The sequence below is a fragment of the Pterocles gutturalis genome, unplaced genomic scaffold (assembly GCF_000699245.1).
Source record: "Pterocles gutturalis isolate BGI_N339 unplaced genomic scaffold, ASM69924v1 scaffold31151, whole genome shotgun sequence".
NCBI classification, from domain to species: domain Eukaryota; kingdom Metazoa; phylum Chordata; class Aves; order Pterocliformes; family Pteroclidae; genus Pterocles; species Pterocles gutturalis.
In genome coordinates, this window is record NW_010103981.1 from 1 (window position 1) to 15,669 (window position 15,669).

The 15,669-nt window shown below is 38.0% G+C and overlaps 1 protein-coding gene across 1 annotated transcript; it reads right to left on the minus strand.

Moving 5' to 3' along the window:
• Positions 1-10,335: 10,335 nt before the first annotated feature.
• On the minus strand, positions 10,336-15,003 carry LOC104471540 (dynein assembly factor with WDR repeat domains 1-like; the record flags this gene model as incomplete). The annotated part of the gene is made up of 5 exons (XM_010086915.1): positions 10,336-10,370; positions 11,039-11,201; positions 13,218-13,294; positions 14,370-14,484; positions 14,901-15,003. Coding segments are annotated over 5 exons (493 nt in total), but the record flags the coding sequence as incomplete, so codon positions are not given.
• Between the last annotated feature and the right edge of the window lie 666 nt (positions 15,004-15,669).

The window sequence follows — 15,669 nt, forward strand, 5'->3', positions numbered from 1 at the left end:
TATTATCTTACAGCAAGCGTTACAGCAGTTCTCTATAAGCGTTACAACAAAAGCTTTATAAATTGGCATATATTCATAAGGTAATACATTGCATATGTGATCAATATGATACATATTAGGTATATTATTAGGTTGTGGGATTCACCTAGAGGTCAACTTTGGTTCAGGGCCTCACTGCTCATGCCCTAGTATTTCAGTAGCCTAAAAAATAAATTAAAATTAAAAAAATCACTTAAGTGTAGACAACACACATACAAAGTTCTGCTACTTGGTGACAGTAAGAGCTGACTGTGACATGAGACATAAGTTGTACTTAAGATTTTCAGCTTTGAAATTCCTTAGTCCTTATGCGGGTTCTGCCTTGCCTGCAACCCTGATGAGGGCAGCCTCAGGCAGGTGTGAATGGGTGCCTGGCTCTCCACTAACTGCTCCAGCTGGGGATACAGCAGGGTACCACAGGGGCCTGACAACTCTTCCTGTGTTTATGTGAGATCTACCATGGCCAAATGCACTGGTTTTCTAGGCACTTTGTGCTGGCAGGAAAATATTGCTGCTCACCAAGGAATGAGCCCACTGCTCAAATGTAGGGAAGAGACTAACTGCATAATAGAGATAACCTGTATTAGCTCCCGTTCAGTGTCTCACATAGCAAGGCTACAAGGCTTCTGCACCAGAGCGAATCGAAAGTTCAGAGGAGAGGCAGGATGGGCCTTTTGGTGTAGGCATATCCTCATATTATTAGTACCCTGAGACACAGGTTTAGCCCAGGCAGTGACCAGCCAGTGTTTCCAGTGGAGCCATATCTGCAATCACACATCTGTTACTTGGAAAATCAGACTGACTGATTTAAATACTTTGCATCATTGTATGGAAATTATGAAACACCTCCCGTCTTAGCAATAAAAAACTGCTGCGTGTGCCAGTACTCTTTTGCTCCTGCTCAGGTGTGGCTTAGCCTCTGTCAACCACCATTTTTGAAAGCAGAAGTCTGTTTCCAGAGAAGGGCAGACAGACACAGACTACCAGAACTCAGAAATCTTCTGAGGTGTTAGTGCAAGAGCCAGTCTGAAATGTCCACAAGAAGTGCAGACTGTTTCTATTCCTGAATGATTAGTTAGTGCTAGGTTGTAGACACCACCAAATGCCACCTACAACATTTCAGAAACAGCCACTTTCCCAAGGTCAGCAAGAACAGCTCAAACCTTAAGGCTTACAAAAGTGTCAGTGTGTTCAAATCAATTAATGAAAAAAGTGTTACAAATCAGTATTTTGGTCTTTTGTAATAATGTCTATGGGAAGATCGTTTTGAGTAGCAGAGATATTGTTTGATTTTCTTGAGTACATGCATTTGGGAATCATAAACATAATTTAAAATTCATTCAGCAGCAACAGTCCAAATTGCATCTAATTAAAGAAACAGCTGTCAGCTTTACCCATGTGCTTTGGCAAACAGTTAATTCAATTGCAAAAATACACTAGAGAATAATGAAGCACATCCTGCCTACAACAGTGCTCTTGGAAATCGCGTGCCTATTAAATATCATTAAAATACATATTAAAAGTTTAGGCTTCAGTATGTAAATAGCAAACAGCTACACTAACTAGAGACACAGTATTTTCTTGTGTGGTTTAAAACTGGAAACGTAGAAGGAGCAAGCTAATTAGATATTGATTTGGAAATTCAAAGAAGTGAAAAGCTTTGATTTTCATTTATGTGCTTCAGAAAAAAATGGGACCAGATGTATGACACTGTGAAGTCCATTATTAAGTACAAAGTGGACAAAATGCAGGATATTTTGCAGCTGCTCAGGAACATATATTTAACCTCTGGTTTATCTGTAAGTTAAAAAAAAAAACAAAAAAAAAAAACTTAGATCCTCTCTGTGATTCAACCACAATCATGGCAAATGTCTTAATGTGACAGATGTTTACCCAGAACTCCCTCTCACCAGTATTGTAATATTTAAAATACTGTGGGATGTATATGTGAAAATACTGAAAATTAAATATAAATTCAAATATAGCTAATGGTAATGAAGGGTTTGTGGGGGGTTTTTTTTCTTTAAAATGGGCAGTCACACTTCCATTATTTTAACAGTGAATTGTTGATAACAGGAAAGTTGCGATCCTGTATCAAGCTCACTTTCACTGTTCTTACTTTCATTGCAATAAATATGAACTAATTGATGAGAGCAGCTAATTTAGAAAAAGTCATGAGAGCCAACCAGTCTTTGGGGAGCTACAGAACTTCAGAAATGAAGTCTTCTAAATAGAAAGAACCTCTGTGTTGCTGTGCGGTGAATTGTGTCCACTCCCTCATACAGCAGTGCATTTACAAAGGATGGTCTTACAGCAGTTTGTGTGCATTCATTTAACAAAACCTTCACAAAATGTGAATCCTAAGCGTGTTTTGTTTTGGTTTTTTATTTAGTTTTTAGATGTTGTGCAATTAGTTCAACGGAAGTCCTGGAAAGTGGGTGATATCTTTCATGCTGTGGTGCAGTACTGCAAGCTCAGTGAGGAAGGCAGAGAGATGACACCAAGCCTGTTCGACTGGCTTCTCGAATTGGGTTAAGAAAGTTCACCTCTTCAGCATTTTTGTTTTATTCCAATTTAAATAAGCAGTGGTTGGTGTAACGCTCCAATTTCCAAACATCACTGAATAAAATGAGCAGATATACAAACTCTACAGACACAGCACACGTCCGTTCCACAACTGAACAAGGTGCAAAGTGAAACCCAGGTGTATTGTATCTTTCTGTATCATGAGGGACTCTTGCCATATTGTGCTATAGGATGTACTGTACTAGGAGGGGATGGATTTTTAGCCTTCTGAATTAATGGACTACACAGTAAAGGCTTCATTAAGTATCTAATACATTCCATTTTCATCAGTTTGATTAAATCAATCAGCTAAAATGGGATAGTACATTAACATTCCGTTTTAAAACACCAATATTTGTACAGCTGAACTATTAGAACCAGTGTGTTCCAGAACGCCTAGAGACACCTGTGACCCTAGATAATTTTTTTTTAATCCCCATAGTCTGCTAGAGGGTAAAAACTTTTGAATACTGAAGAACTTTGCAGTTAGACAACACAATAAAAAGCTCCTGAAAACACATTTTGGTTTCTTTCCATGGGATTATTTCTCTTCCATGGCTGTTCCCCATTCCTGTCTTCTTCTCAAGGAAATCAAATCTAGACTCTCAGTTATTCCCCTTAAAAAACTTGTTCCTTTTCACTCAGAGGCAGTGCAGTTCAGTATAGCTACACCTGGTATGTCCCTGCACACAGCTCTGCAAGTCGGGGCAGCGGGTTTCTAAGCCCTGTCCCACCACGGACCTGCCACGTGACCTCGGGCAAGTCATTTCACCTCTGTGCCTCAGTGTCCCTACCTGGTAAGAGGGAGTAACGATAGTACATTTGTTACCTAAAGTGCTTCTGTTTAAAGCACTATGTAACATGCTACATATCAGTTCAAAACAGTAGAAAAAAAATACTATTTTAATTTTAGTTTAATCGAACAAATTGTTAATAAGGTGAAGAAATGCATATCTGAAAACAGGACCATCTAAGTAAAATCTTAATTTTTGTAAGCAAAATGATTGTTAAAATTTCAGCAGATATACTTGTGCATTTTGAATATGAGTGTTTGGACTATATGGGATAGTTCACATTACTGTAACATTTATAACTGATAAGATATACTATGGTATCATCTTGTTGAGATGATCTGTTAGTATCATGCACTTAATGATACGTTCTCTTGACTCTGCCAAAGAGATTGGGTTTGAATTTAAAGGTAAATATAATTTAACACATCACAGCTCTGCTGCAATTTCTTTCTTTAAAAATATTTATCTTTCATCTCTCCCTACCCAAACAGCATAATAGAAAATCTGCCTGCTTGTCCAATGAAATATTTAAGAGATGTTTTATTTTCCATATCATAGTATATGCTTCTGTAATATTTCTTGAAAAACCCTATCCTTTTGCACTAAATATTTTTGAAAATTTTGAAGTAGTTTTAAATAATTTATGAAAAAGAGCCATATTCTCAATTTTATCTTTAAAACCATTCCTAAACTTGCATGATTGCATCACTCGTTTGTTACGAAATGCAAATTGTTAGTGAATCAAAATCTAACGTGAAACATTAAACAACATGAGTAATTCTACATCTACTCTGCAGTACACACAAAACAGCGAAGTCCAGTTTACTATCAAGATAAAGGTCAATTTATTGCATACACTGAGCGTAACTGTGCAGTCGCTGGGCCTGCCCCTAAGAATTGCTGAACATCCCAGACTCCCACTAACACGAGTGGCAACTCTGAATGCTCAGCATTTCTGAGGCTGAAAGTCAATAAAAGCACCAAGTATCACAGACTTAAAGTGCTTTGTTTGAGTTAATAAATGGGAAAGTTTATCTCTTTTAAAACCAAATAAAGTTAGCTGTCAGTATACAATTTTTTGCTGTGATAGAATAAATGTTTACTTATCCTACAAAGCACAAATATCATGACAGTTGTGTGATGCAGTTTCTCTGTACAGTAGTTCTTAATGTTGCAATTTATTCAGAAATAAATTTATGTTATAATGTGCGTCCTCTTTGCCTTTTTTGACTTATTAACCAATATTTGCCTGCCATCCCCGTAACTTCTCAGAGCTCTGCTCCTGAATGAAAAATCTGAACTGTGGCCCTGACCAAAACAATTCGGAGCAAGCTCCAGGTCTCACCTCAATACCAAAGCTGTGGCTTTACTCAGGTTCCACAATTCATTCAAGTGAGACAATGCTAATCATAACAGTATCACAGTAAAATAAAGAGAAATCACATGTTCATTGCCAAGAATTAACCCCAGAATGATTCCCAACATACCAAATCTCTATTATGCTCACTCTGGCTGCTTTCAGTACCTGCAAAAGCGGACAGGGGAGTGGGGAGACAGAAGTTCAGGATTTTTTCTGCTTAAGTTTGCACAGGTATCTGCTGCCCTAATGCCTAGGTGTGAAGGTATCTCTACTGCTAAACAGAAAAGGAAACCAACACATAGCTGAGTAAGTCAGGACAGGACTTGACCACCATTGATAAAGGCTGAAAAAAAGTCAACTTTAAATACACATGAGAACTTGGTACTACATACAGTTTTAGGTAAAAATCTCGGAGTAAATTATGTGCAGTTCAGCCTCTCTGTGTACATGAGCACGATGCAGGTGACATTATCAAATGAGAGGATGCAAAACTTGCACATAGGTTCAAATGAGACCTAGATAAGTATTTGACACAGATGCACCACAATTTACTGTGTAAGACAAACCCTGTGAGCCTCAGGAGATGCCCTGGCCACAGAGGACACCCATGGGAGCAGCAGACACGTTTGCCTCAGCTCCTGCTGCAGCACTGGTCCCAGCCGACACAGCTGCGCTCACCTTCTTATTCTACAAGAAGGCTTCAGGAGAAGGTGCCTTCCACCCCAATGTTTACTGTACCGCCCACCTAATGAAGAGCAGAGTGTGGCCTGTAGATACATGAATTCAAACACGGGAGAATTACCTATTGACAAATAAGTATTTAAAAACTTCATTTTTAGTTTGGTTTTGTTTAGGATGCTTTTAATGTTGCGACCATTAGAGATTGAAAAACTATAATTACCTTGATTTTGTCATAACACTGAAGATTTTCAGAGTGTCTTCAAGTAAATTAACCATTTTATTGTGTTCTGTGATAAAAATGGTCACCTGTATAGAGTTATCCTACTAAATTCTCCTTTCTGGTGAGGCTGATTTTACTGTTTCTCTTGTGCAGTTTTATGCAGAGCTGCATGACAGATGAGCGTAGGAATGTCATCATGAATCCTGCTTTCAAAATCTCAGGGATAAAAACCCCTCCACTCCATTGAAAAAGAGACCACGAGCTGCTTAATAAATAAAACTAATTCCAGCTGAGAAGGGAAGAACATTCATCCTAGCCAATTTAAGAATTTTAATTCAAGGCAGAGCCATTCCTAAGCCTTCACTAAGTATGAGCAAACACCTAATGCCACTACTTCCAATTTTTCAAACCCACTCTGAAGCCAGTCAGTGTGAGGAACAGGCCCTCAGAAAGCAACTTGCAGCTGTACAAGCATTTAGCGGGACAGACAGTTAGATTAGACAGCTGGACTATCAAGCTAATTAAAACAATTTGCAGTGAAGACAAGTCTGGTTGATGGATACCATGCCCTCCTCCCAGCTTCAGCTGAAAATTAGACAGGAAAGTAAAATATAACCGAGCAGTATATATTTCATATCCTTTCACTAACTGCCTAGGAAATGCAGGTGAACACACAGAAGGAGCCTATTCAGAAAACAATTTTAATCTCAAGAGATAAAAAAAGCATACGTCAGGAATCCAAGTACACATCTGTGGGAAAATGACAGGGGCAGGGCACAGAATTAGTTTCTCCAAGGTAATGTCTATATCCTAACAGAAGTTAGGAAACTTATCATCAGAAAAATATGGGTGAAGTAAAACACAGTTGCTACTTTCTGGGACAAAGGTGCAGCTGGCATGCAAAGGACTGATTTCCCCGGGAACACATCCTGCTATCTTGGCACGTGCTAAGAACAGAATGGTACGGAATGGGCAGAACACAGAGGATAAGATGGGGTGTAGGCTCCATGGTTATGCTCTGTGACATTCCTATACAAAGGATGGGGATATTTTGAGCCAATAAGCTGCATAACAGCTGTCCAACAAGAAAGATGGCAGATACTGTGCCAAGCACTGTGGCGAAATCTTTATCCTGAGGCAAACTTTGTTCATTATAATGTTGTTATAATACCAAAACACACCTCCATCCCGAAAGTTACCCCCCTCTGAGGCACAATGACTCCTCGTTGAGCATGCGCTCTCTATTTTGTTGACCATACCTTTAAGAGCAAAGCCAGAGAATTTTGCACCGATCAGTAATAAAGGTATGTATGACTAGAGTCAGTCAAGCTCCACCTAAATACAAAGAAACAGTATAAAAATAGATTGAGGAGAAAGTTAGGGAAGACTCCACCATAACTTTTGGGATCAGCCGATGGGCTGACCCTGTCTTCTCTCCCATAGGGCTGCCTATTAGGTAAGAACCTCTCCTATGCACATTAAGTAATCAATTTACGCTAGCAGTTACTACCAACTAAAGATTGATTATACACTGATAGAAGACTGGCTGCAAGAGCAACGGCAATCTCTGAACATTAATTGTCATAGTGTGTATTTTATACAATAAAATTTGCTTTGCAGAAACTTGATAAGGGATTTAACTCAGTGCAGGTCAGTGCAGGACCTGCGGTCAGTGCAGGTCCCTGAACAGGTTAATCAAATCATCCTCAGATACCGCAGGCTTCTTGGGATGGTCCCTATATGAAACAGTAGCAGGCTGTATGGGCGCAAGGGCCTCAGCTTTCTTGGGAAACTGCCAGGCTGACCAAATGTAAAGGGTCTGAGGAAATCCCCCTTCTTAATCTGACAACATCATTTGCTTACATGGAAATCTTTGTCTTGTAAAATGTGGGTTCTGTCCTGGGAAAGTTACACGATACAAGCTAAGGGATTCTTTCCCAGAAAAACAAACTTGTACATTCAAGGTATATACTGGGAGAATTCAGAGGTCTAAACGACAGAAGCAAACAGCAAGTATGATTTCCACTGTGACAGTCCTTAGTAAAGCACACTTCAGGAGTCTCCTGAGATAATCCCTCTCAATAAGGTCACAGTGAATCAAGTTTGCCAGCATTTCAGAACAATGTTGAAAGCCACATCCCACTCCAACTACCCCATGATTAAAGTGGCAGCTTGGAGAGTGTAAGGTGTGTAGAAGCCAAATGTTTTTTATAAGATTAAAAAGGCACCAGACAACAGAGTTCAAGCACACACATATGCTAGTTTATTTGCAGGGACTGAAGTAGAATTAGGGAAAGAAAAGCATCAAGCTGCTACCAGAGACACAGAATGGTTTCAGGATGATACATGTATACAATACACTCCTAACATATATCTCTATAACTTATCAAATCTACATATGGGTGAAACAAAGGTGCAGAGCGCCTACCATCCAAGCAGTCACATGATAGTACCCAGAGCACTACTGAAGTTCTTATGAGGCACCGAGGCAGCACACTTTCCAGCAAGGCTGTGAATCACACCAGATGTGAAAGTATTTCACATTTGAGCAGGAAACCTGGATAACTGAGCCTGAAAAGCAATTCTACTTGCTCAGTCAATCTAGGGAGAGTCAGAAACAGAGCCCAGACGGCCTCCCAGTCCAGAGCTTAGTCTGTGAAACCACAACTCTCTCACAATTTTGCATAAAAAGAGGACAAAAACTCAAAAACCAAAAGCCACCACAGATGTTTGATTCACTGAATCACTAGGGCAGTACAAGAAAAAAAATCATAAAGGGAAAGGCAAAGTAACCCACCCCACCCTGAAAGATTAAGCAAAAAATCTACTTCTTAATCACAGCCCAAATAATTCTTTTGTTTTGTGATAGTTTCACAGCAAGTTAAATTTCAGTTTTTAACTATGTAGCATTATTCGTACACATTTCATTACACTAATTTTCCTCCCTTTCTGTCAGCCAGAAATCCTCCATATCACATCTGCAAGTACAGGTGCAAACTGATATAGGGACACAGAGCAATTCCAAAGAACTACATTACCCTTCCTACCCCTTTCAATTCTGGATTACTAAGATACTCTTTTGATATCATAAATCTTTGCACAAGACAACAGGAAACACCACAAACATTATTATAACATTTATATCAGCCTCTTTGCCTACTCATAAAGATTTAATTTTGAATGATCTGCAGCACACTGCTTAGCTCTTCCTTAACACAACACTACTTGAAACAACCAGGATGTTTCCCAAGTGATGACAGGCACTCTTTTTTCTTCATTCACACACACAAGAATGCTGGCAAGCACTCAGAAATAGTCAGAACACACCAGCATCAGTAACTTCCTATTAAACTTAACATTTAGAAGTCATAACCATAACAACCCAGAGATAAAGAATATGAACAAAATACCTTCAACTTCATTCTCTGCTGTACACTTCCTTTCTTCCTTTTGTCTCCCAGTCACCACACATACTTGGTTCAGTCTTTCCCTCTTCATCCTTCTAAGGCTGCAGGAAGATAACAGTTGGTTCTACTCCCCTACAAAGAGTAACTGCACTTTCAGCTGCTCTGCTAGGAGATGGGAGAGCTCTGCACAGGTGAAGCCTGTTGGCAATGGCTGGCAAGAGGTAAACCTGGGTTAGAGTTCGTTGTATGGTGGTAAATAAGTTGCAGGTGTTCCTCATTCACTTCTTAGTTTATATCATGATCCTTGGCTCCCAATCTTTGCCGTGTAGAGTTTCTTCATGCTGGCCATAATCTTTGGGCCAGAATTCAGAGGTGGAGTCACCACCTGCATTATTTTTTTCACTTCAGATGAAAACAGAAGAATGAGGGCTGAGCAGAAAGGAATGGAAAGATGTGGGCAAGTATGAAATGGGAGTGAGTGGGAGTTTAACTATTGCACGCATAAGGTAGTTAATAGCAATGCAATTCACAAATGGTTGCTGGTTTTTCCTCAGAAATATCAAGTAGGACATTGTATTAGAAGCAGTGAAACTGTCACTTTAACTCAATACTTTATTGAACAAAAAATTAATACAAAAGTACTCACAACAGGTGCATAACAGCACTCCTTTCACACTTGAGAGTATCATAAAGCTTTTTTTTATTAAAAGGGTTACAAGGAAAAAATGACACACTAAGAAAGGGGGTCATCCTACTGGATTCATTCACACTGATTATTATTTCTCTCAGGTGACTGAGATAAGAGCCAGACTCTTCTCGGCAGTATCCAATGAAAAGCGAACATGCACAAATGGAAACACAAGAAAACATTCCATTTAAACGTAAGACAAAAAAACCCCCTTCTTTTACTGTCAGAGTGATCAAACACTAAGCAGGTTGCCCAGAGAAGTTCTAGAGTCTCCATCCTTGGAGATTTTCAAAACCAGCTGTGCATGGTCCTGGGCAGCCTGCTTAGTTGACACGGCTTAGAGCAGGTGTGTTTTACTAGATGATCTCCAGAGGTCCCTTCCAGCTTCTACTGTTTTATGATTTCGTATCTACCAGACACCAGCAAAGCCAAACCTATCAATATCTAGGTAACTTGCCTACTTCGGCAAAGCTTAAGCTAAACAAAGAGGGTAAAAGAAAACAGATCTAAAAGACTGAGTTTATTGACTATGAAACTCATGAAATAGGCATATACCAAACAGGATCTTTCCTTGTCTTCAGTCAGTGCCATATTCTGCAGGTATTATCCTTACTCCCTAGTAATAAAAACACACTGTGAGGCAATCAGCAGTATCGCACAATTTATCCATTTTTGTTAATACCCACACCAGTAATCTACCTAGAATGCTGAGAAGCTAGAGGAATATTTTTCTGTCCATGACTAGGAGGAGACAGAAGGACCTACAGCAATATTTTTAGCTGAGATCATCCTGCACCCCATATTTTGGTAGTGTAGTCAAAAGATCTAAACAATCACAAAATACTCTGTTCACATTTCCCATTCCCACAATTTTTTGTCTGGAGTGAATGAAACTTGAACAGAATGCAGTGCCAAATGCACAAGAGGTGTGTTCCCATTTACAAAGCTTTGTATTCTGCTCATCCAGACGTCCCTCAGGGCAATACATTGTGAGAAAATGGCTTAGTCACTGGCCTGGGGCTAGTATACGCCCATAGGACAGGTAGGGTATGCCCATTCCTTTATACAAATTTGTTCATGGCCTTATTCACATAGGCCTCAGTTCCAAAGTGAGTTTCTAGCTTTTCTTGACTGTATTTTAAGTCACTGCTGGTACCTGCATTTGGGATATGGCCCCAGGACACTTTTCGGACTCTAATTATTTTTACCACGACAAGATTAGAAATGTCTCAAAAAACAACCAAACAAAAAAACAACCAAAAATACCTTGAATGTATTAGTTACCTGTAATGATTATATCGCCTTTGTAATTGAAAGCGCAGGAGAATATCTCATCAGCGTGACCCTCTAATATCTGAAGGCAGTGTCCAGTAGCAGCATCCCAGAGTCGAGCTGTTTTATCAGAGCTTGCTGTTAGTATACGATTGCCTTTAGGGCTGAAACATATCTTTAAAAAAAATATAGAAAAGAGTTATATTACTTGGGAAATCAATATGGCTAGAAAAAGGAGCATTTCTAGTGATCAGAAAGTGAAAACAGAAACCAGCAACTCTTGCATTCAGTCTTTCAGCTAAAATTCAGGATAGTATTCCACTAGAGTCACCCTGGCAAACTTCTGTGGCTGAAAATTCTGTATATGTACAAAGGTCTGTATACAATGACTTTACTATAGGATCAAGACTTCAGAATATTTCCCCCCAAAAAATCACAATTGCCCTACAACTGTAACAACTTTATTTAAACCTTATCATTATTCCAATGTAAAATTTATACATATTTTATTGAGTTATACATTAAATAACATACGTCTCTGTAATATCAAATCTTCCACTGAAGGCAACTCATTTTGTAGTATGCCTTTGTATTTGTTAAACATTAATTGCCAAAATTACACACATTTCCAGATAATCAGATATATTTTTATAGCACTAACTGGGCAATATAATGCAAAATTGCTTAATTACTGATGGCAAAATGCCTGTTCCCCAGAAATCAGATTTCCAAGTAATAACCTTCCCAATTGATCACAGCTACCCAGAACATCTGCAGAAATAGATCGACTTTTCAACACGCTCCCAGATGAGCAGATTCTCACTTCCAGCAAAGAAATCATGCCAGCACTAAGGACCCTGAAGAAACTGTCGCTAACCCACCCACATCAGCATGTATTCAGTCTGCATTCCTCAGTGCATCTACACCAAGTGTGAACTATTGCACTGAGTGTGTTAAGTGAGGAAAGATTAGCCCTTCTGAACTTCACATTCTCTCAGCAGTGATTGTAAAAGCCAAATCAATACAATGAAAGCATGTGAGTTTTGTTCACTAAGAACCATCCTTGCTTCAAATATTAATATTTCAATTACAACATTTAAATTACATTTATTGTTACATTACATTTATTTAAATAAATTTATATAAATTACAAAATACATTAAAGCAGCACAGACTTAGCATACTAGCCTGGAAGCCAGTGAAAACCATCCATCTGAAAGTATCATGGAAACTTCCAAGCATTAAATAACAAAGCTTGAAAACTACATACAATTTTAGAAATAGCTGTATTTGGAACTGAATTTTGGTATTCAAAATTGAGACAGACAAGACTTACAGCAAGGTACATAGGCACACTCCTCATGACCAACTGACTTTTGAAACAGGCTTTATATTTCCAAGTCCCTTATGCCCTTTTGAAAATAAGACTCCATGTATTTTGCCACAGAAATATGTTTTTTCTGTTCTATAAATTGGGTGAGCAAATAAATTAAAAACAGTAAAGAGGAACAGATCTGGCAGAAGCAAGGAATAAGGGTGATGGTAAAAGCCTCAGAGGCAATAACCTTAAGATGTCATCAAGAGACTAAAAATCTTGGGCTTTTTCTGTCAGAGACTCTGGGTACTCCAAGGGCATAATAACACAAGGACAATATAGGACAGGTCAGGCAGAAGCTCTATTAATGATGATCATAGTGAAAGAACATCTGGACAGCATCTCCCTCTCTGCTGCCCTGTTCTCTGCCAAGTGATTGCAGAGACCCAACCTATATACTGTTTCAGAAAAAGGAAAGAGATAAGGAAGATCATTTTAATGTTAACTAAGCCAGATATCCATTCCTGGGAGGGATGGACTTCTTCAGTAGCTTGCTAACTGCCACACTTGTACGGAATCAAATAGTAAATAACATGACAACATGGAGAGATGGCTCTTGGTGGAGCCTATACGAGTAGCACACCTGGTATTATATTACCTCAGACGCAGGGAGCTGGAAACAGTCATTGACTGATAGCTTTTAGTCAATAGGAATGTTATTTCAGTAAAGATAACTTCTTAGACAGACCTCTCAATCTTAAATGTTGATAACTTTACCACCACATTCTTTAGCAGTGTTCCTGTGTCATGGAGTAACTGGTGGATTGGATGTCACATGTAACAAATAAGAAAAGGTGCAAACCACAAACAACTTACCTTTGAAATTTCACCTCCATGCCCTTGTAGCTCTGCAATGCACTCTTTTGTCTCTGCATTATAGACTCTTGCTGATCCTGTTGTAGTAGATTAGGACCCATTTGTGATTGTTATGCTTAAGCATGCATTTCAATAAGAACATTTTAATAGTGTCAGAAGGGCCGCATCCTCAGGTTTTATTTCAGAAGAAACAGAAGACAATCTTAACACAGTTTCCTCCAAGGATAAAGTATGTAAAAAATTATCTGTAATCTGGTTGGAAAAGGCTGACTTCTTAATGGTTTCCACTGGAAAATTTCTAAAATGTTATTAGAAATGCACACATAGAATACGGGCTACTGAATCTGTAATTTCAGAATGCAAGTAAAATATATTCAGAAAGCTTTCATTATATTTCATATATTAATTTTATTTAATAAGGTATTAATTATATTTAATAAGCTATTTATTATATTTCAGGAAACTTTTTACATTGTCTTATGTCTTAATTTAGCAGCTACAGCAAATCAGATCCAAATAGTGGCCCCCGTCCAGTCTGGTATTCTGTTTCTGAAAGTGCAAAGCAAAACACTTAAGTATGTAAAAATGATATGGTGTTGTCCTTATGCACTATGATATAACACTGCCCAGGTGAATACAAAAAACTATTTATTGTGATTCCTAAAAACAATAACAAGCATGTAAAACTGCTGCATACCAATAATAAAACAAAATTGCTTCTTTCACTATCTCTTTATTGTAAATTCTCTTGCTGTGTATTGGGAAACTGAAGTAGCAAATCCTCCATTAAAATTCCAACTAGCTTTTGCATTTAAGCCTAAATTTGATCCACCCAAACCAAGCTTTGCTCAAAAGCTACTTACCTAAACATTTAAAATGTATTTCCAGCCCCAAGTGAATTATTTCTGTACAAGTTTGAAGTTAAAGGGGAAAGATATATTGAGTTGATTAAAGTGTGAAGAATGAGAAAATTTTCACTGGGGAAAACTTCTTAATGCTGAACTTTCTAAAATGCAACAAACATTGTTTGATCTATAGTTTCAAGTCATGATATTCCACTTTCATCAAGCTACATTCAAAGCAAAACAAAAGCAAAAAGTTGTTTTATGCTACTATTGCAATTTTTACAGCAGTCCCAGTCACTTCACTTACCATCACTAGAGGCAGCTGCAATACGCTGGCCAGTATAATCAAAGCAGACATCCAATATTTCATCACTGTGACCTTTTAAAGTTGCTATGTGCAACCCAGTCATAGCATTCCACAGCTGCATAGATAAATAAGGGTAATTTTTTTTCTTATTTTGACTAATGTACTTGATAGATATCTAGTTGATCCATAAAGCAACATATATAGGCCCTTTCTGATGTCTGACAACGTATTAACATGAAACCTGGATATAAATCAATAAAGAGTCACTGTTTAGTCAGTTTCATGAAGATCTATATTTTTTTAAGTGTATATTTTTTGTAAGTGTATTGATTAAAGGACCCTCAAAATATATACAGAAATATTGTTATTTAACTGGACTTCACTGAAATTAATAAGCTTATAGGTTTTGGATTTAGTTGCAAATTCTTTAACAAATTACATGCACTAGTTTAAAATAACGGTGCTCCATTTACAAAAGATACGTTTTTATATATCGAGTAGCTGTATTTAGTACACACTCAACTTTCTTACCATGCATGTTTTGTCCATTGATCCGGTGACAATGAGAGAACAGTCCCAGTTGAACTGTGCACTGCTAATCTCTGCGCGGTGACCTCTTAAAGTATGTAACATCCTACAAAAAAAGAGAACTTACATTTTTAGGTGTATTTTGATATATGCTTATAAATTATAAGTAAGTTTATAAAATTGTATAGTTAAGGTGTCAAGTCTTCACCATTTTATCCATTAAAGCAATTAAATAGAGTGGTACAGCTCATTTAGCATTCCATCACTACATCAATTCCATTTTTTCTCTTTGAGACAAAGAGGCAGTAAGGAACAAAATGGAAGAGTCCTCCTTTCTCTTTCAAAAATACTTTAGTAAAAGTATTTCCAGTGAAATGTGATGACTTTCCAGTGCCAGAGACAGATTTCTCGTATTCATCTACACACAAAGCACACTGAACAATTTTTTCCACATTACTTGCACATTATCCTAGTTCAATGAACTGTAAACAGTACATCGTTAAAACTCCATATAATCTAAACCTTTTATAAAATCCATGAAAGATCAAATGGAACTTAATCAGGTACTTAATGTGAGCACGTTCCCAAGTAACAGGCAAATGATGGTTAACTGAAATATGATTTCTAATCCTCATTGATCCTAAACTTCTTGCTGTACAAGGACTGACAATACTAGTTCCATTAAATTCTTCAGCTTTAGCTGAATAGAGAGGGTACAATTAGCCATTATTGCTTCCTATGAATTAATAGCCTATAAAGCAATGAACCCTAA